Raw genomic sequence first — 22,107 nt, 5'->3', positions numbered from 1 at the left:
TTTTGGAAGCAGCGTGTAGTTACCCTGCGAAATTAGCATATTGGACCTTATTGGTTGAACTCTTGGCATATTATTAAAATTCCATTCAACTGGACTGATACTTCTAAATTTGAAAAAATCTCAAAGATCAAGATATATTACTTAATCAAAGTGAAGCCGAGAATACCTCTAACCCATGTGGCTGTGGGAATCAGAAAATACATCGGAGTAGTGGCGTACTCTATTTTTATTTTTGGTTGTGAGGTTACGAAATTTTTTCAAAGAGTCTGAAAGACGTTTCTCCAACAAAGTATTGAAGACATGACACTGTAAGGACAAGACACAATTCTTGTAAAGTTCCGAAAAATATTCACGAATTTGTTCAATTTATTTTCTATAGTTCCTCGAAGTACTTAGGTCCTGATAGGAACTAACCAAATAAATTTGGGCATTTATCTAATGGCGTGACTAAATTCAAATGCTGTTGTTGTCCTTCAACTTCATGGGGCACCATCACTTTTAGATAGTCAACGTGAATGAACAAAAAAAGGTTACGAAATGTCAAGAGCTGGCTTAATTCCCGAAGTACACTCACCTTTGAAAAAATCGCTTGACCTCTCATTTAGTTCTTACTTAAATTAAGTTATTTCTTTCGTGTGACCCGTATTTAAGTTTCCATTTATATCACGGGTGTTTTCTCGTTTCATTTATTCTCTACTAAGAAATTCCGGCTACCTAATACGGAATTTTAAGGCAACTGAAAAGATTGGTGAAAACCAAGAAATTATTTTTGCCAGAAAATTTGCATAGATCTATCTTCAGTTGAAGTCGCGGGGCATTCTAGTAATATGTGGCGGATGTCTTCGTGTGTTGCCCCACACAGGCGGCAGTGTGGGGAAAAAGCAAACAGTTGGGACTGTCTATAACTAGTAAGCAGTGCCCCCGTTCTAGCCTGGAATAGCAAACAACTGTACCAAGTCCCTTTATAGAACTCTTACTAGCGTACACTTGGAGACTTTGTTTTGATCTAACAGCAGCCTGCCAATTAGAGATAGCCTTATCATTCGCTTCAGCTGTCACAACGTTTTTCCATTCCTTATATGTCGTGGCCTGGCCCCTAGATGTACCGATACCGATTTCACGGTCTAGTCGAGCTATTTGTCTGGTCCAGCTCTTATTGACATCATGCTGGCGTATGTAGTTAATGATCTGTTTTGTTAGGTTGCAGTCTGGTAAGGACTTTAGATGGCCCAGGTAACCTAGTTTGCTTCTAGCTTCACGGTTTGCACTGTTAAAAATAATGGTGTGTTTTTCAACCACTAAAGGTTTGGTCAGATTTGTCCAAAAATGATTCCTCAATGGTTTCGTTTAAGACCCTTAAGGGTTTTTGGCTGGTTTAAATTTATACCGTATATGGTATTCGTATCTACCACATATGATAATTGTAACTACCACATATGGTATTCGTATCTAATACATATGGTAAATGTAACTACCACATATGGTATTCGTATCTACCATATACGGTCTGCGGAGCTACCATTTATGGTATATGTTTCTACCATATATAGTTTCGTAAAAGTTAAAATTGCTACCATTATGAGTATAAAATTCTTTCCCATTTCATCTTGTTTTAAACCCTTTTCGGTTTAAAAAATTAATGTTAATGTTTTAAAGAATTAGAGAAAAGGATTGCTTTTTAAAGAATAAATAATTGTTTTTATTTTCAATTCCCGTAATAAAATACAAATACAGAACGCTAAATAATCCAAAAGAGCATTTTTTCAAAGTGTTGATTAACCTATTCACTTGAGCAGTGCACTTCGTGAAATTTAGTTCTAAAAAAAAAGATTCTATAAAACTGTAGGTTTTAAATAACTCAGCTGGATATTGGATATTGAATATCCAATAGGTGGATACGAGAGAAGTTATTGCAGTGTAAAAACCAGAAACATCGGTAACTTTAAACTGGTCGATGTACAGTTCGTATTCGGTATTCGATAATATTTTTTGCCTGGAAAATACTACAACTGGCACTTTCGGGTATCTTGAGATGTCACCTTTGGGGAAAAAAAAACTTATCGTGATTTTCTTTAAACCGAGATGGTATGAGCAAAATTGTGAGTGATCTCTTAAGACCTATATAAGAAAACTATTATTATAAAACTATGACTTTTTTTATTCAAAAAAATTACTCGGTATCGTTTCTGGCACTGTTTCCTTTTTTAGCTCCTCTAAAATTGCAGCTTTTAAATTCGTCAGAAAACATTTTTAATTTTTCGTCCAGTTTTTTTTTGAGATGTTAATTTTGGTTATACGTTGAAATTCCAATAAAATCTTTGTTTAAATGATAAAATATTAAATGTTATATTTTATTAAAGCGTAACACTATTCCATACTTGTCGGGAGTCCGAAAGTGCTGGATACTCTCGCTACACGCTGCACACATCTTCAGATTTTAAAATCAGTCTCCTATCCGCCATGGTTTTATCCATTTTGGTGTCGATTAACTCCCAGTTTATTTGACTTTTTTTTAATTCTGTTGCCATTAACGATTTCTGGGCGGCAATGCTATCCTCGTCCTCGAACATTTCCATATCGACAAGCTTTAAAGAAAATAAATAATATCTTGTAGTTAATCAAAACCGTTACTGTTAAATAGCAGAATGACTAGTCACCTGAGCTCTGTCCACATTGACGATGGTGTCAATATCTGAACCGGCACTGGCAGCCGATATATTTTTGTAAGATTCTTTTCCATATTTTTTTATGTTCGGCCACAATCGCTATGTTTGGTAAATTTTTTCTAAAACCTTTAAATTTGTTTTTCAAAGTCCTGTACAGCATTTCCTGTTTAGCAATTTCAGAAAAAAATAATAGTTAAAATGGAATTAAATGCGCTCTAAAAATTGCTGCAAATTGAAAAATTCACTGTAGATTTAAATTTGCTGTTTAAAATATGTAAAATAACTTACATGCCCTTGTCCTGGCTTTGTTTTAAAATGCGGATATTTCATAACCAATTTCTCGGCAACGATTTTGTGGTATGGATACCTGAAAAAGATATTTAATAGCCTACAGTGCGAAACTATAGTGTTGGAAATATACTTTAGGTTACTTACAAACCATATCTTTTAATCAAATCACTGAACAAAATATTCTTAAGTTCTTTGTTCATTGTAATTTTCTCCAGGTCGGAAAGAGCGTTATATTTCTCCGCGCTACTTAATATTTCAGGCAACTCGGGGACAGTATACTTCATAAGAAATGTAGTTGGTGTACATTTTCCAAAATCTTCCGTTCTATTTTCTACAAACCTACAATATTTATAGAATAAATTATAAATCATGAAATCAACTTTTTGACTTGACGGAGCTTAAATAAGGAACCCCATTCATGGAATAAATAAAGTACTTTACAATTCATAGGGCGTACAAATTAAACCGTCAAAACATTTATTTAAACTAAATATAATAAAATGTTAACTAACTATACTAAGTGTGTTTAGTTGATTTAAGCAATTTAACTGTTATTTCGTATCGTTGATATTTAATTATAATTAATTGTTATTCCTTCGTGTGTCTCACATTATCTCAAACCGATTTACAAGTTACCTTCATTAGCGCTCGGTCCCGGTTCCACTGCCCCCCCCCCCCCCATCCGTAGATGCTTATGAGCCCTAGGCTCAGTGGTGTCGTGGCAACGTGTTAGGTACCGATTGGCATGTGTGCCTTGACCCCGGTCTTCCACCCCCGCCCCCCTCCTAAGAACTAAGACTATAAATTAACGCCAGCTTGTGAGGGGTACACCACTGCCAAAGCTTAAGTCTTCTCAGTCTATAATTAAATACGCCAGTGTTTTGCTTACCAGGCAATTAATTCACCCTCATTCTCACTTCCATCTGGAACAGTCTTAGGGACGTCGACCTGTTGAAAATATTAATGTATAATGAATACATAAATATTACTATAAATATAATAAAGTAGTCTTACCAATTCTGGGCCTGACGATGTAGAAGGCACATCTAGAGGTTGAATTTCAGAATATTTGCTTCTTTTTTCCGTTGAAAATTCTGAACTGTCATTTAATCGCTTTTTCTATATTGAAAAAAAAAAGATTAACAAGTTAATAAATTTCGATTTATTTTGATTAGCATTTTATCATATGTAGTACTCAGTTAGGTCAGATGGTATAGCACAGCATATATGTTTAAACATAAGTAACTTAATACACCAAAAGTATGACACTTTCTCTACTCCCAACGCTAAATCTTTTATTGATAGTCTATCTAATTTATCTAAATCATCACACCCTAAGGACTGACAATGTTCCGTGAGTTGAATTGGAAGACATTTAAAATATCATTTTGGTTCAAATTTGAGACATAAACCCGTTTTTCCTCGAATACAATTCCATAAAGCTAATGTTTCAAATGCATTTTTTGGTGTAGAACCCTTCAATTTTGCCGTGGGCTGTACATAAATCACGTAACGCTGAAGGGGTTCTAAGCAACCGAGTTTGCAAAGATTGTTCTCTCTATTTTGCATCTGTTACATATCAGCTGTTCCATTCTATTATAATTTAAGGGGGTTCGAAGTTTGTTACATCAATTAGGAAGAGGGGTCTATCCATTTGATATTTTTCGTAGCGAGAGGGAGGGGGAGAGTTGAAAATGTTCGTTTTTTGCGTTACGTAATTTGTGAACACCCGTTAACCTCGGGGAAGTCTATAAAAAACCGATATCGTTCAGAATCAAACTTGTTTTTAACACAAATTTCTGACGAAACCTTTTTTCGACATTGAAATATCTGCCTAGAATATTTGTGCGGATGGTTTTCATGAAGCTCTTGGGCCTCTTATTTATGATTTAAATCTTATGGCAAGAGAAGGAATATATATCGAAAGTCTGGGAACATATTTAACGGCAACAGTTGCAATATTTTCAGGAGACAATTTAGAACTCACCAAACTTGCTGGATTTAACTCGTGCTTTAGTTCGGGGAGGATATGCCGATTTTGCATGATAACTTACGAAAAGATTTCAACGAATACTATAGAAAATCGGTTACAACTGCGAACTTTGGATCGTCACCTTTACCACTTACAAGGCATTGCCAGAGATCCCAATGAAAAATCATTGTACGGTGTAAGGAGTGAAAGTCCGCTTATGAACATCACGGGATTCGACCTTACTCAACAATTGCCACCTGATGTAATGCACGATTTAAATGAAGGTGTTATTCCAAGAATTTTAAAACACATTTTGAATTATATGTTTAAAAATTCACAGTTGACTCTAGATAAATTAAACCAAATTATAAAAACATTTCATTTTGGTAAAACCGAATCAAGCTGCCCGGAAACCCAAATAAGAGCGGCAATTACAGGAAATGGACATATAAAAGGTTCCGCGAGCAAGGTCTTTTGCTTGTTTAGACTTCTGCCATTCATGTTGGCCGAATATTTGCCAAATGAAAACGATTTACACTGGAAAATTTATCTTCAACTTAGGGAAATTGTAGATTACGTATACGCCTTGCATTTACACGTCACTTTTTTCCCTAAACTTCAAAACCTTATCGAACAGTTTTTAAGTTCGGTATCAAGCGTAATTGGTAGTGAAATTATGACGCCAAAATTTCACTTCCTAATTCATTACGCTAAGGCCTATAAAAAATATGGGCCTCTATAGTGAGTTGCAGGCCGGGAGTAGTGGCTCACTCCTGTAATCCCAGGCGTCCGGGAGGCAGAGTTTGAGGATGGCCGTGTGAGGACGACCACCAATCCCCTAACGGTTGGTCGGAATACTTCCGCCAAGGGTGTCCCCACCCCTGTCCCCACGTATCCCCCCGTTGGCGTGGCCGTTCCACATATCTTGCCCTGATTAATCAGTTATTGTGTGTGTGCTGGTGTCTAAGGCCTCGGGTCGACACCGATGTGTGTGTATCTCAAAAAAAAAGTGAGTTGCAGGCCAAGAACGACAAAATATATAGTACAATCGGCGCAAGGATGCCTAAGATTGTTTCCGGTCATTCCACCGCACGAAATTTGAATTCGGCCATTTTAAGGTCAAATTCGAATTTTGCTCTTTTCGTCGTCTTTTAGCGCCATCTAGAGAACAAAATTGGAATTTTTTTTGAATTTCATAATTGTGGTGGCAAGCAAATTTAAAAGATAAGGCATTTTTATCATTCTTAAATTTAAAATAGTTTGTATAATTATTTAATTTTGTAAATTTATTTATACGCCTTACCAGTTAAATCGGCAGTTTCTTTTAAAATAGTTACCACGCTTTCTTGGGGGTAACGTTGTCTTAATGAGCTATAGACGTTAAAAATTACATTTTTCTCTATAATTGTTAACAATAAACCTTTATCATGCTTTTTATAGTAACCTCTTGGGCTATTTACAATATTTGGAGCTTCCATTATCGAACCTTCTTTATCAAAATAATTTGGCTGTATTCAGTAATTAAACTCGTGACAACATGAAATTAAAAAATAGATTCCAATTTCGGTTCCTAGATGGCGCGAAAATACAATGAAAATCACGAAATTTGAAATTGACCGTAAAGTGGTCAAATGCAAATTTCGCGCGCTCGACTGGCCGGAAATGGTCTAAGGTATCCTTGCGCCGACTGTACTATATATTTTGTCTTTCTTAGCCTGCAACTGACTATAAAAGGTATTTCGTGTATGCGTTTCGAGAGCAAACACAGTTACTTTAAGAAAATAGCGAAAGCCTCTAATAACTGTGTAAATATAACTAAAACTTTGGCCTCACGACATCAATATTTGCAGTGTTATAATATGCTAGATGAACAACCAAATGGCTTGCAAAGCACGAAAGTTGGGAAATTTATTTCTAAAGATAAATTACCCACTCACTTAAAACAAGTTCTAAGTGAAGACTTCCCGGAAAATGTATATTCAATGACCAACGCAACGTTTTCTAATGTATCTTATTCGACGAATTGTTACTAATGTCACATTATTATATACTTATGTAACATTATTATATACTAGTGTAACATTATTATATACTAATGTAACATTAATATATACTTATGTAACATTATTATATACTTATGTAACATTAGTATATACTTATGTAACATTAGTATATACTTATGTAACAACATTATATACTTCTATAACATTAGTATATACTTATGTAACATTATTATATACTTATGTAACATTATTATATACTAATGTAACATTATTATGTACTTATGTAACATTATTATATACTTTTGTAACATTATTATATACTTATGTAACATTATTATATACTTATGTAACATTATTATATACTTATGTAACATAATTATATACTTATGGTTGGATTAATAATAATCTACTTTAAACCGTGAATCATCAATTGCAAAATTTATTTCCGTTGCAGATTCTTTTGGCAGGAAGTCAGGGCATGAAATAAGCACAGGACACTAGACATTGTCCGATACATTTTGCGAATGACCGATAACTTTTCAAAATCTTAGAGGGGGGTCATTGGACTTTGGTCCGATAACTTATTCAATACTACCCATTGCGAGTCTTTTCTTTCTACGAAATAAAAATACTAACATTTTTTTACAAAAAAATGTGAGGAAGTACCGAGTTTGTCTATTTTTTTAAAAAAAATCAACGAAGTAACATAAATTGGAAAATCCAATATGACTAAGAATTTGATATATATATCGCGCTCTAATAAAACGTTATTTTTTTTCGCGGCGGCAAAAACAGAATTTGAGGAGCTATACATTGCCATCTAGCGTTACGTGACTTTGTCTTCATGTTTTCAAATGTTAATAAATATGCTTGTCAAAGTTTAAACAATTTTTATTTTAATATTGTTATATGGTATTAACAGTGGCGTAGCGAGACATTCATCAAGAGAGGGGGGTCGAGATGTGAAAGTGTCGCGAAGGGGTGGAAATTTTCTACAGTCAAAGGGGAGGGGGTTTGGACACAGAACCGCCAGTCTACGCCAGTGGTTATTAATCGCTTAATTAATTGTTAAATATAACAATTTTTTTAGCTTTAAATCAACTTTAGTATTTCAATTTATATCCAATATATATATATATATCTGATTTCGTAGCTAAGCCACTAAACAACGACCTTTACAAATTAACTTTTGAGAACATTTAAGTGCTGAAAACAATATACATTTAAAAGATTTCTTCAAAGCTTAAACATTCCCCTAAAGGTGTTAGATATAGACCATTTCCATACCATATTGGATATGGATACTACTTCAACCCGTGAACGGACAAGGGGGTCTTTTTTAAAACCCTAAAGTGTCGCTGAAAATATCTAAACCCTTTTTAAACCATCTACGTGTTGTATTTCAACCCCTAATGGTATATTATTTTTTTTCATACCCTTAATATGCCATTTTTATACCATTATTTTTCACAGTGGGTCATTGTGGAAAATCCCATTTCACCTTGGACCGCAGCTTTTTCCGTGAATGGTCCCGCATTTCGGGCTGTTTTCCCAACCTCGAATTGTGTTCTTTCCAATACATCCATAACTCTTGGGGAGAGGCATAACACCTCATTCCCGTATGTTACAGCAGGTACTGCGACGATTTTCCATAACATCCGACCAACTGAGTATTTGTTGTACGATCTTTCCGCAAGGTTCCTGACTGTCCATCGTAGCTTTAATTTTTGAAGATGGCGCTTTTAAATTTTGTAATCTTGATTAGAAATTTTAAGAGATGCTGCAGAAAATGAAAATGATAATAATCAAGGAGATCTTAGAAGACAAAGGGTCATAAGAGATTATTCAGAAGCGTTTGAGTTAAGTGACAAAAAATTTAAACGACTATTTCAATTTCCAAGATGTGTTGTCTTAGAGCTATGTCATTTGTTGGATAATAGATTAGCGGGCACGTTATGCACAGCAGTTCCAGTTGATAGCAAGGTATGTTTCTCAGTTATACAATATTTCATGATTTGTTGCAAATTGTTGAATAAATTGTCATTTGCAGATTCTAATGCATTGCGATTCTATGCCGTGGGGTGTTATCAGTTACCAATTGGCCAGGATTTATTCTTAAGATATAGCCAGTCGACTGTTTCTAGGTGTCTTCGTATTGTCAGCGAAGCTATAATGGATGAACCAGAATTAATGAATCGACTTATTAGGTTTCCTGTGACCAATGAGGAACAAGCTCCTGTTAAAGCTGGGTAAAGTTTTGTACATACTGTAAAGGCACTAGGCCTAGTTAACATATCTAATTATATTATTACAGATTTATGAATGCAACTGGTTTTCCGGGTGTCATTGGCTGCGTTGATGGTACGCATATTGGCATTGTCGATTCAGGGAAAACCTATATGTTAATCGGAAAGGAGCGCATTCAATAAATGTTCAGCTTGTGAGTAAATACTAAACGCTCAGTAAACAGTATTTAATGTTTACGGAGGATAAGATTCATGGAATATCTTTCTTGGTTTTTTAGATTTGTGATAGTAACCTTCGAATTCTCAGTGTAAATGCACGATTCCCTGGTTCGACACATGATTCCCATATCTGGAGAATGGACCTTGCTCATCACTTTATGCAAAATCAATATTTAAGAGACCGAAGAGCTGCCTGGTTACTTGGTAAGAACATTTTTTAATATGTTAAGTTAAATAATTACACTTGTGTTTTTAGGAGATAGCGGGTACCCCCTACAAACTTGGTTGATAACACCAATTGTTAATGCTGCAGCTAATTCACCGGAGGAGAGGTTTACTCAACTGCACACTAAAACGAGAAGCTGTAAGAAAGGTGTAACGGGGTCCTCAAACAGCGCTTTCGTTGTTTGCTAGGTCATCGTGTCCTTCATTACCACCCAGTTGCAGCGGGGCGCATTATAAATGCATGTTGCACACTTCACAATTTGTGCATCGAGAGAAATATTGAACTTGATGAAGATCCGGATTCGTCTGATGAAGAGGATGAAATCATTATAAATGGTTGTAATGAGCCTATTAATAATAATTGGTTAGCTGCTGGTACAGCAGTTAGACAAGAAATTATTAGGATTTTGCAACGACAGTGATAACAAGGTAACCATTATGTAGCTTTTAGAAATGATAAATATGGTTTTATTTTAACTGCAACGTTTTATTAAAATAGATACCACAGCTGACAGCTTTAAAAACATAAATATCGCCGTTAACAGCATAGGAAGTTTTAGGAACTAAATCATCATTTTAGAATTGTGAAATGTTATGGGTTTTTAAAATAAACAGTTACTTCTTTCAATATTTGGGCTAATATGGCTGTGTTAGCAGTTGTTGCAATTGCATGTTGTTTTTTGGCCATGGCTCTCATCTCTTCTGCAGTAGCTAATTTATTTAGAACCCCAACTTTTTCTTTTTGTATCTGTAATTTTTCCTTTTCAATTTCTATCAGATTTTCTTTGGCCTTAGCTATTCTTTCTGTTGCTTTTGCAAAAACCATCATAGCTTCTCCTTGTGTTTTCATTTAATCTCTAACGCTTTTCTTAATTTGGTTTTTCTCATCATCAAGTTCTTTTAACTTCTTTACTGCTATTTCAATGTTCCCTTCCTTATCTTTCTTTCGTTTCCGATATTCTTGAATGTATAGAACAAGCTATTATATATTTGTTATTATTGTAACACTCATTTTTGGAAATACGTACTTGGTGTTGACACTGAGTTAGTGACAGTTTCTGTTGGTAACTGTAAATTTTTCCACGTAATCCTATCAACTTTCACTTTTTCAAAAGTCTTTTGTGGGTGTATTTCATCAGTTGATGTAGATGCGATGGTTGGATACAATGTTGCAGTACTTGTAGAAACAATTTCATATTCATTGCCTAAATCATCATTAATGACTACTAATTCAGTGGCAGTAGCGTCTTTGGAGCCATCACTGGGTTGTTGATTAGCGATTGTGCTTATATCCGGAGTGTTATTTTCCATGGTAGGTAGATTATACCCATTTATAATGCCCTTTTGAAGTTAGAAAAAATATACATGTTTCACAAAATGTAATTTGTAAAGAGCCATACAATATATTGCTTACAAATCCAGGATACGGCAATTCTGTGTGACCATCAACAACTATTTCACCTATTATGGCTAAAAGTCTCTCTTCAATTGGTGTTAAGAGATCTATCGGTTTGGGTGCATTACCACCACCACCCAGCAAACACAAATCGTCCCTGGGACGTCCCAGCATGGTCCATAGAGCCCAGCTTGGTCCCGTTCAAAATTTGTCCTACGGGACGAATAACGTACGTCCCATTTTAGTCCTCGTAGAACCAATTTCGCGACATCCGATATTCAGCCCAATCGACGTCGCATGGATCTCCACTATTCGTCCGAAATGTTTCGTCCATCAATGCTATCTAGAGGTGCGTTTATCAGCAATTAATTTTAATTTTTTTCACCTGTATTTGTATTTGAGCTGATAATGATTAATGAACCACAAAATATTAATTTTATTAAGAATATTATTATTTAAATTTACCAGTTTATTTAACGCGAATTAATGAAATTACGTGTTAAATCAAAACTACTTAATTATTTAATTAATTTTATCTGTTCTTAATTTTAATATTTTTTTATATTATTATTTTCTTAATTTTTATTTCCATTATTTTCAATTGATGAATTATTTCTACAATAACAGCCAATTACTGCGAAAAAGCTGATCTAAGTTGGCCGAGCTAAAGTCCTTTTAAAATATCTGGTAGCCCAGTTTGTAGTTTCTTTTGTACGACGCCATTACTCGATAGTTTGGAATCGGTCACCATAAAGCGCTGAGTCCATAATGCGTTCTACACAAACGTTAAAGATTATAACATAGTAATCTCTAGTATTGCTGATAATATATCATAAGAGTAAGTATTTTGGCAAAAGTGAAGAACAGCCCCCCCTCCTTTTTTTGGTTTTTTATTTTTTGATGAAAGCCCAGTGTGTAAGGAGTACGAAGGTATTTTTTTTAGTTTCCGCAAATGAGAATTAGTTAAGTTAACGCGTTTTGAAAACCGTCAATTTCAATGCATTTCGACAATAGTTTAATGTGAGTTCTATACTTTTTCTCCCGAGATAAAGCAGGACACGTGAAATAAAAATTTAATTTTGGTGTGTACTAAGGAGTAATACAGAAAATGAAATTTTTAGTGGTAGTGTAGACTTTACTTAACTCTTACAAATAAGGGATTTGGCGGGGAATATGTTAATGATATGTACCTCAAAGAACGGGATTTTTTAACAATGCAAAAAGTTTTAACCGCAATTTATTGTTTAAAAAGATATGATCAATGTAAAATTGTTACCTGCCAGCAATTTTTACAACGGGAAATACGACATATTTCGATATTTGTTGGTTTATTTGATGTCGTAGGACTGATGTGGAGGACGATTCTTTAAATTTCTAGATTTCAGTACTAACTTTTAAGGGTTGGGAATTTTTATCGTATTTCAACGCATTTTATGTTTTTTTTAATTATACCTGACTTCTGTGTGATGTTGACTTATACAACGTCGAATGTACTCTAAGTATTGGCGCCTAACGGCGCCGCGCACTCACTTCGCTCGAGCGCTGGGGGCGCGCAGCGCCTCCCCAACCCCATACTAAAAAAAGCTATGGGCCAACTATAACGCAACATAGAGGACAGCACCAAGACTGACGCATCAAGTATCGTAAACCCGAAAACAATAAACAAAACAAAAAAAAACAAAAGTACCTATTGTTAAAAAAAAAGCGAGGGTAAGAAAAGTTCTTATCGACTGAATTTCAACTTGTGCAATCGAAAACAGAATATTGGTGCCTGACGGCGCCACCCCAACCCCATTCTTGCTGTCACGATGGGCCGTCTATAACGCGACCTAGAGGACATTACCTAGCCATAACGCATCAAGTATTGTCCAAATACGCGGAAAACTAAAATAGTTAATTGGTGTTCAATGATTCACATTGGCCCAAATAATTAATTGACGTTCAACGCATTAAGTATTGTCCAAATACGCGGAAAAGTAAAATAGTTAATTGATGTTCAATTCTTCACATTGGCCGAAATAATTAATTGATATTCAATTAGTATAGACCAAAATGATAGTTTGTTTTCATGTGTCCTACTCTATCTCGGGGTAGAACAGCCAGTAAAATCTCAGGATAATACCAGTGAAACTTGAAAAATCACATTCCCGATAACTTTTTATTTACATGTTTGCGGATAATAATTAATACACCATTAAATTCAGCGTAAAAAATGCTATCAATAAATCGAATAAAAAACGAAAAATAATAGGGGGGGGGGGCTATTCTTCACATTGGCAGGAAGGGCATATGTTTGATCAAAGTCTATTCATTTTGGACCTGTACATGTTTCAATTTAACTTTTATAAGTTTATTATTCATTACTCTCACTGAACGGTTCGCCTAAAGCTTTATTTCATTTTGTTATATTTTATATATTGGATTTGGAATTCCAAAAGTAAGATTTGCGTTGAATTCTCCAAATGTTAGGGAAGGTTCGCTGTTTTTAAAGTTCATTTTGGACCTGTACATGTTTCAATTTAACTTTTTAAGTTTATTATTCATTACTCTCACTGAGTGGTTCGCCTAAAGCTTTATTTCATTTTGTTATATTCTATATATTGGATTTGGAATTCCAAAAGTAAGATTTGCATTGAATTCTCCGAATGTTAGGGAAGGTTCGCTGTTTTTTAAGTTCATTTTGGACCTGTACATGTTTCAATTGAACTTTTTAAGTTTATTATTCATTACTCTCACTGAGTGGTTCGCCTAAAGCTTTATTTCATTTTGTTATATTTTATATATTGGATTTGGAATTCCAAAAGTAAGATTTGCGTTGAATTCTCCGAATGTTAGGGAAGGTTCGCTGTTTTTAAAGTTCATTTTGGACCCGTACATGTTTCAATTTAACTTTTTAAGTTAATTATTCATTACTCTCACTGAACGGTTCGCCTAAAGCTTTATTTTATACTGTGATAATTTATATAGTTAAATTGTAATTCCAAAAGTAAGATTTGCGTTGAATTCTCCAAAACTAAGGCAGGTTCGCTGTTTTTAAAGTTCATTTTGGACGTGTACATGTTTCAATTTAACTTTTTAAGTTTATTATTCATTACTCTCACTGAGTGGTTCGCCTAAAGCTTTATTTAATTTTGTTATATTTTATATATTGGATTTGGAATTCCAAAAGTAAGATTTGCGTTGAATTCTCCGAATGTTAGGGAAGGTTCGCTTTTTTAAAGTTCATTTTGGACCCGTACATGTTTTAATTTAACTTTTTAAGTTTATTATTCATTACTCTCACTGAACGGTTCGCCTAAAGCTTCATTTTATACTGTGATAATTTATATAGTTAAATTGTAATTCCAAAAGTAAGATTTGGATAGATATTAAAATTAAGCTTCGAGAGTACACTTTTCATTCGATAGTCTTAATTGTTTTTTAAGGAATAGTATTAAATGGCTTAGTTTTATTTTGCTTCTGATTTAAAAATTAATTTTATTGTTTTTTTTTTACATTTGTATAAGGAAGGTTATTTAATTTTTTAATAGTTTAGTTCGAAATTTATTTTGTTATATAAAAATTAAATAACTATATAAGTTTTGTAATTTATATGTTAACTGCTAATACTTGCAGAGTTCGTGTTATTACAATCAAATTGTACACTTGTTGCTGGATTTTTCCTCTATCTTGTATTTTAATGTTTTGAATAAAATTTTAATATCAAGTTTGGCTTTTTAAATTATTTATTCAGAATACGATATCCAATGAACGTCCTAGTTTCATCCCTATTGAGCCATGATTGAACCAAATTAAAGGCCCAAAGACATCTCTAGGTTTTATAGAAAGACATCCAGGGGACGACCGCCGTAATCGCCGTTGGATGTCCGAAAACTCGTCCCCGGGACGTACTACGGCTATAGACAAACCGGACATTTGGACGTTCTTTAACGTCCAACCGACGTCAACCCCGGATTTTGGGATGTCCTACGGACGAAGGCAAGATCCGAATGTGACGTCTATCGGATGTCCATAGGACGTGTTTGTGTTTGCTGGGCAGTGCCATTAGTGTGTCACTTTAGCTTCGATGCCTTAGCTTTCGTGGCTGATTTCCAATCGCACAATGTCTGTATTGAAAATTGAAGCGTGAACAAACATAAAGGTACTAAACTATAGTTTTTAAGTTAATTACCTTTCTCCACTTTGAACTGTCCTTTGCTGGGCCCGAACCATCATTGTTAAGCAGCATGGTCAATTTATCCCACAAATGGTCGGAAGTGTTTTTCGTAAATTTACTGGAAAACTTTCCAGAAAGAAACTCTGGATGACTTTCCATAAATTGAAGAATAATTTCTTGTGGTTTTTCTGTAACTTTTTCTCCTCTTTTGTTGTTAATACTCTTGTTAGTTAATGTAGTAGCCATAACGAAATAAAAAGGGCACTAACCAAAATAAAGAGAAAAATCGAACTGCGCGCCAAAGCGTACACGCGTTTTTAAATTGTAACGGCGTTTCCTATTGGTTCTTAAAGTGGAAGTGACGTATTTTTTTTAAGTGACTTTTCCTCTAACGAGAGACTCCTTATCGAGACATTGCTAACGAATGCCTAACGATAAAGGAGATAGAATAGCTTTTAAAAATAATTCTAACGAGAATCGTTATCCCGGTGATACGGATCTCTCGTTAGCTCAACGAGATGTGTCATAACGATAAAAAGATAGAATCGATCCCCAGCTTTGGTTTCCTCGTAGTTAACGGCCAGACACGGCCAACTTTGATCACGCGCTGTTCGCGCTACATGCGAGAGATCAAAGTTGGCCGTGTTCAAGAGGAGTTAGTTTTCCGCGAAACGTCAGCTAACAATTTTTTTGCCATAGTACAAAATATGCACTAGTTTTAATAACCTTTTCGAAGGTACAAATAACCGAAATCTTGGTTTTAGGGCGGATAATAAGTATAATGTATTTTATGGCTTATTCATTGTAATTGAATAACAAGTTTTCAAGGCAAAATGGTACGCGTTTGAGTGAGATAAAGATTAGTTGAGTGTATAACTAATAAATAACGTTGAGTTAATATCAATAAACTAACCTCGTTGTTTACGTTAATGAAACGTTATTGCTACTTTATTTTGGATTTATCAAATGGGACGCGGTCCTAACCTCAGGTTGAACAATGGACGAAAGGGAAACGAGTGTTGGTTGGGAAATGGCACTAAAGCTTTGTCGTCTGCTTCGAGGTATAAATCGTGTATCAATATTCTATTAGACTTCTGCTTCTGCAGCTAGACTGTATTCGCTACCGAAAACTTCAGCGTCGCTGCGCCACCTATATAAACTCGTTTCGGTAGCGAATAAGGAAATTTTACAGTCAAGGTGTTAAGACTGCTGCCGAAAGGGATTATTGTTTTCGGTAGCGATTTCAGCGAATAAGGGTGATTTGGGCTTTTTAACTAATTTAAAAAAATAAGCTTCCTTTGATTAATTAATATTTAAGTAGATTTATGGTACATTTATTTACTTAAAAATAACGTTCAGTTTATACCAAAATTACCCACAAAATATCCCCATGCAGTTCAGTTTTAAAAAAACGTTATAAAGACGTTTTATATCAATATAGCAATATTCCTGCTGAAAATTGGTTTTTGCAGTTATTAAATATCAACGTAGACGAATAGTTAATAATAAACTAAAATTGCTTTATCTACCAAAAAACCAAAACCATTCAGCAACGTTCACTTTGCTACCCGGGAAGAGTTACATTAAAACGCCATGTTTCCTTCTAGAAAGGCCTATTAGAATTTATTGTTATTGGAAGAAAAACCATGACTTATCTTTTCTAAGCCACAGGGCAAGACACAAGGCTCTCTTTGTACTTGCAGGCTCTCTATCTGTTGATTGTGAAAATTTAAGCTATAGTTACATCCAAATTTTCTCAGTTAACTTGAACACCGTCTTGATTAAAATTATTGCAAATCTCTTTTATTTATGACTTTTTTCTAATTAAGTTTCTGTTATATATGTATTTATACAGTGATTTCAGTGTCACGTGATACGACGTCACCCATGCTTTTTGAGTGAAACTACTCTATATGTGTATATAGAAGTTAAATGCTGTCATTATACACGTAATTCTTTACAATTAAAATTTTTCTCAGTTTACTGTTACAGTTTCAAGGCTCAAATTTAAGGGAAGTCGAAGGGTTTTAAAATATATAAAAGGTGAGTAAAATCGATGGAAATTATTTTAGAAATATATTTCGATTTTGAAAATTCCAAAATCAAAACTCTTTAAACAAAAAACATTTTCAATATCTGCGCCTTCATAGATCTCAACTACTCCCCCTTAACCTTTCAACTGCTCTGATAAAAGCATTTTTTTATTTAATAGCTGTCCCTTTGCTCTGCCTCACAGGGCATATTTTGCCTAAAATTTATGTTTGTAAAAGAAAGCCATATAAGTTGGAAAATAAAAAGTTTTATTTTTAAAAATATTTTAAATAGAACAGATCAATACTTTGCTGTAGGATATTTTACTATATTATTGGATGTAATTAACGGTATTAAAAATAGTTTTAAATATGTTATACTAAACAATGTATAATTGTTTTATGTCAAATTGACTTCTAATTGTCCATTAGGGTTTAGATAACAAGCTATAGGTGTATAACTGGCTCTAGTGAGCAAGTTAAAAATGCTAATTTTTCAGACAACTAGTTAACTTTTGAAAAACGTTATTGGAATCTGTTGATTCGTTGAGTACCAGTGAAAGATACAAATCTCAGAGAAAACTATCTCTTGATTTCCCAGTGGAAGATTTTATTAAATCTAATGCGAAACGTTTTATTTTACATCCCCATTAAAAGTGACCCAGCATTAGATCATCTGGAATCGCCAATTGTAGAATTTCACAGATTGAATCCTCGGAATGTAGTTGGTTATTTTTGCATAAGGTCATTAATATTGAAATTGAAAGACAAAGCTACTTGGATAGGTTTTTTTTTATTAAATAGACAATATTTTGACATTAACATTTTGTATTTATAGCATTTTGGTATTTGATGGATGTGATTATGGAATATGAAAACTGAACAAGAGAAAACATTGTTACAGATCAGTTTCGTAATGTGATATTGATTAAAAATAGAGAAAGAATACCCTCGCAAGAACGCATATCTAATAATTACCATTTATGTACAATAGTTTATTTCGATAACAATGATGTGACAGAATGCTTGTAAAAATTTATAACAATGATAAGACGTACGATAATTATCGAACAGTGCGATAATTTAATCAAAATTATGAATATGCAAGTATTGTGAATTACAAAAAAAATATTGCAAACCATACATATTTTCTGCTATTTTAATTTTGAAAGCTATACATTAATTTATTTAAGTGAACCCTTGACTGAGAGTGAAAAATAATAAAATGTAATGGGCCAAAGTGAACTTTGATAACAGTGATCGTTTCGCTATACTTTTCAAAGAGACCACCTCAAAACTTACTTTTGTAGTTACAATTTGACTAAATAAACTACTGCTTTATGAATTAGGGCTTTAAGTGAACCCTTGAATGAGATTGAACAATAATACAACCTAAAAGCAAAATAATAAAAAGTAATAGGCCAAAATGAACTTTGAAAACAGCGGATCATCTGTTCCTTTCAAAGACACCACCCTAAAACTTACTTTTGGAGTAACAATTTGACTAAATAAACTACTGCTTTATAAATTAGGGCTTTAAGTGAACCCTTGAATGAGAGTGAAAAATTATACACCCTAGAAGCAAAATAATAAAAGGTTATTGGCCAAAATGGCCTTGGAAAACAGCGAAATAAATAAAAGAATTGAATTGAAAAAAAATCATCCCTTACTTTCTAACTTCTAAGAGACCACCCCAAAACTTACTTTTCGAGTTACAGTGACGTATTTTGGATTGGTCCTAGCTGGGCTATATGGACCATGCAGGGACGTCCTAGGGACGATTTGTGTTTGCTGGGTACTGATCAAGTGATTATCTTTCCCATAGACCATGAGAGATATCATACTAATTTTTATCTTTGAGGCACCAATTTCAAAATTTTATTTAACGGCAAAGCTCTTAATAATTGACAATAGTTAACAATGATTAAAATAATAATTGATACTATATAATTAATTTACTGGGAATTTTTGATACTGCAGCTCTTATCGTGTTACATTCATGCGTGCGTAGGCATAAATTTTTAAAAGTGAAATAAAATTAATTTAAAAAGATTATGGTTATTTTAATATTTTAATAAACAATGTACACATTATTAAAAGCAGCTCAACCAAATAATCAGCTAGCTAATCAGCTAGGCTAAACCATTAAGTTTAATAAAAACGTTTAGTAATAATAGTTAGTACTATGTGATAGCTAACATTAAATATGTAAAAACTAATCGATCCAGAATGGATAATTATTATATAAGAAAGTTGTATAATTTAGCTATTACCGTATACGTACAGGGGTGCAAAGGGTTAAGTTTTTAAATATTGATTACAATTAATTTACACAAGATTATGGTTATTTTATTTTTTTAAATAATTCTTCATGTATAATTAAATGCACCACAACCAAATTTATTTATAAATAATACGTTTATTAACACTGAGAAGATTTAAAACTTTTAAGGCGGTACCGCCCAAAAATTTTATTTTCAAACTTTGGAACAGGGTTGCTCATGAACTTCCCAGCCGATAAGTAAAGCCATCCTCCTTGGTAAAGCCGTCATGTCAAAAATGTTTTAATAAAGCAAAGCCTTCGGTAGCATTTTACCTACTGTCGAGTAAACCATGCAATATATTGCGATTATGAAGTGTTTTATATTTTAAGTGGACAGTAGTAACAAACCTTTTAAGCTATCGCTAGCCTCCCTAATACTGAATCTTGGGCATAAAAATCGCTTTAAATTTAAAAGTGAACAAAAAAGCTTACGTTTTTGATAGCATTAATAGTGCTTTCAAAGTCAATGGAGAAGCATGTTGGCCCCTTATAAAGATTCCACTATCGTGGAATCTTAATATTCTTTGAAAACTAACATTATTTGATTGTCAAGAGAACCACCGTTGGTCTAAAGTGGTAGAACTGTAAAAAAGACCAACAAAAATTGGGGGAAACTAAATTTTGTCGGTCTTTTTTAACTGTACACCTATTATATTATTATAGTCTTTAAGCTTTCGTTAGATGGCACTCTTTAAGCTTTCATTAGATGACACTCTTTAAGCTTTCGTTAGATGGCACTCTTTAAGCTTTCGTTAGATGGCACTCTTTAAGCTTTCGTTAGATGGCACTCTTTAAGCTTTCGTTAGATGGCACTCTTTAAGCTTTCATTAGATGACACTCTTTAAGCTTTCGTTAGATGACACTCCTTAAGCTTTCATTAGATGACACTCTTTTAGCTTTCATTAGATGACCCTCTTTAAGCTTTCATTAGATGACACTCTTTAAGCTTTCGTTAGATGGCACTCTTTAAGCTTTCATTAGATGACACTCTTTTAGCTTTCATTAGATGACCCTCTTAAAGCTTTCATTAGATGACACTCTTTAAGATTTCATTAGATGACACTCTTTCAGCTTTCGTTAGATGGCACTCTTTAAGCTTTCATTAGATGACACTCTTTTAGCTTTCATTAGATGACCCTCTTTAAGATTTCATTAGATGACACTCTTTAAGCTTTCGTTAGATGGCACTCTTTAAGCTTTCATTAGATGACACTCTTTTAGCTTTCATTAGATGACCCTCTTTAAGCTTTCATTAGATGACACTCTTTAAGCTTTCGTTAGATGGCACTCTTTAAGCTTTCATTAGATGACACTCTTTTAGCTTTCATTAGATGACCCTCTTTAAGCTTTCATTAGATGACACTCTTTAAGCTTTCGTTAGATGGCACTCTTTAAGCTTTCATTAGTTGACACTCTTTAAGCTTTCATTAGATGACCCTCTTTAAGCTTTCATTAGATGACACTCTTTAAGATTTCATTAGATGACACTCTTTAAGCTTTCGTTAGATGGCACTCTTTAAGCTTTCATTAGATGACACTCTTTTAGCTTTCATTAGATGACCCTCTTTAAGCTTTCATTAGATGACTCTCTTTAAGCTTTCGTTAGATGGCACTCTTTAAGCTTTCATTAGATGACACTCTTTTAGCTTTCATTAGATGACCCTCTTTAAGCTTTCATTAGATGACACTCTTTAAGCTTTCGTTAGATGGCACTCTTTAAGCTTTCATTAGATGACACTCTTTTAGCTTTCATTAGATGACCCTCTTTAAGCTTTCATTAGATGACACTCTTTAAGCTTTCGTTAGATGGCACTCTTTAAGCTTTCATTAGATGACACTCTTTTAGCTTTCATTAGATGACCCTCTTTAAGCTTTCATTAGATGACACTCTTTAAAATTTCATTAGATGACACTCTTTAAGATTTCATTAGATGACACTCTTTAAGCTTTCGTTAGATGGCACTCTTTAAGCTTTCATTAGATGACACTCTTTTAGCTTTCATTAGATGACCCTCTTTAAGCTTTCATTAGATGACACTCTTTAAGCTTTCATTAGATGGCACTCTTTAAGCTTTCATTAGATGACACTCTTTTAGCTTTCATTAGATGACCCTCTTTAAGCTTTCGTTAGATGGCACTCTTTAAGCTTTCGTTATATGGCACTCTTTAAGCTTTCGTTAGATGGCACTCTTTAAGCTTTCGTTAGATGGCACTCTTTAAGCTTTCATTAGATGACATTCTTTTAGCTTTCATTAGATGACACTCTTTAAGCTTTCGTTAGATGACACTCTTTAAGCTTTCATTAGATGACACTCTTTAAGCTTTCATTAGATGGTACTCTTTAAGCTTTCGTTATATGGCACTCTTTAAGCTTTAGTTAGATGGCACTCTTTAAGCTTTCATTAGATGACATTCTTTTAGCTTTCATTAGATGACACTCTTTAAGCTTTCATTAGATGACACTCTTTAAGCTTTCATTAGATGGTACTCTTTAAGCTTTCGTTAGATGGCACTCTTTAAGCTTTCATTAGACGACACTCTTTAAGCTTTCATTAGATGACCCTCTTTAAGCTTTCATTA

General features: G+C 33.9%; 2 protein-coding genes across 2 annotated transcripts in view; both read right to left on the bottom strand.

The window, feature by feature from the left end:
* Nucleotides 1–22,107, bottom strand: part of LOC149926075 (uncharacterized) — a 374,126-nt gene that overhangs the window by 36,239 nt on the left and 315,780 nt on the right. The gene's annotated exons all lie outside the window — the stretch shown is intronic.
* On the bottom strand, nt 2,269–2,996 carry LOC149926081 (uncharacterized). The gene is made up of 4 exons (XM_090160834.1): nt 2,955–2,996; nt 2,658–2,765; nt 2,379–2,585; nt 2,269–2,316 (listed from the first exon to the last, which is right to left on the bottom strand). The coding sequence occupies exons 1-3, from the start codon at nt 2,994–2,996 to the stop codon at nt 2,412–2,414; spliced, it is 324 nt and encodes a 107-aa protein (XP_090016960.1). The 3' UTR covers nt 2,269–2,316; nt 2,379–2,411.

Source organism: Leiobunum rupestre, chromosome 10 (genome assembly GCF_980474605.1).
Source record: "Leiobunum rupestre chromosome 10, qqLeiRupe1.1.hap1, whole genome shotgun sequence".
In the NCBI taxonomy this organism is placed as follows: domain Eukaryota; kingdom Metazoa; phylum Arthropoda; class Arachnida; order Opiliones; family Sclerosomatidae; genus Leiobunum; species Leiobunum rupestre.
Note: the sequence above shows the minus strand (reverse complement) of the source record. Positions and strands in the feature narration are given on the sequence as shown.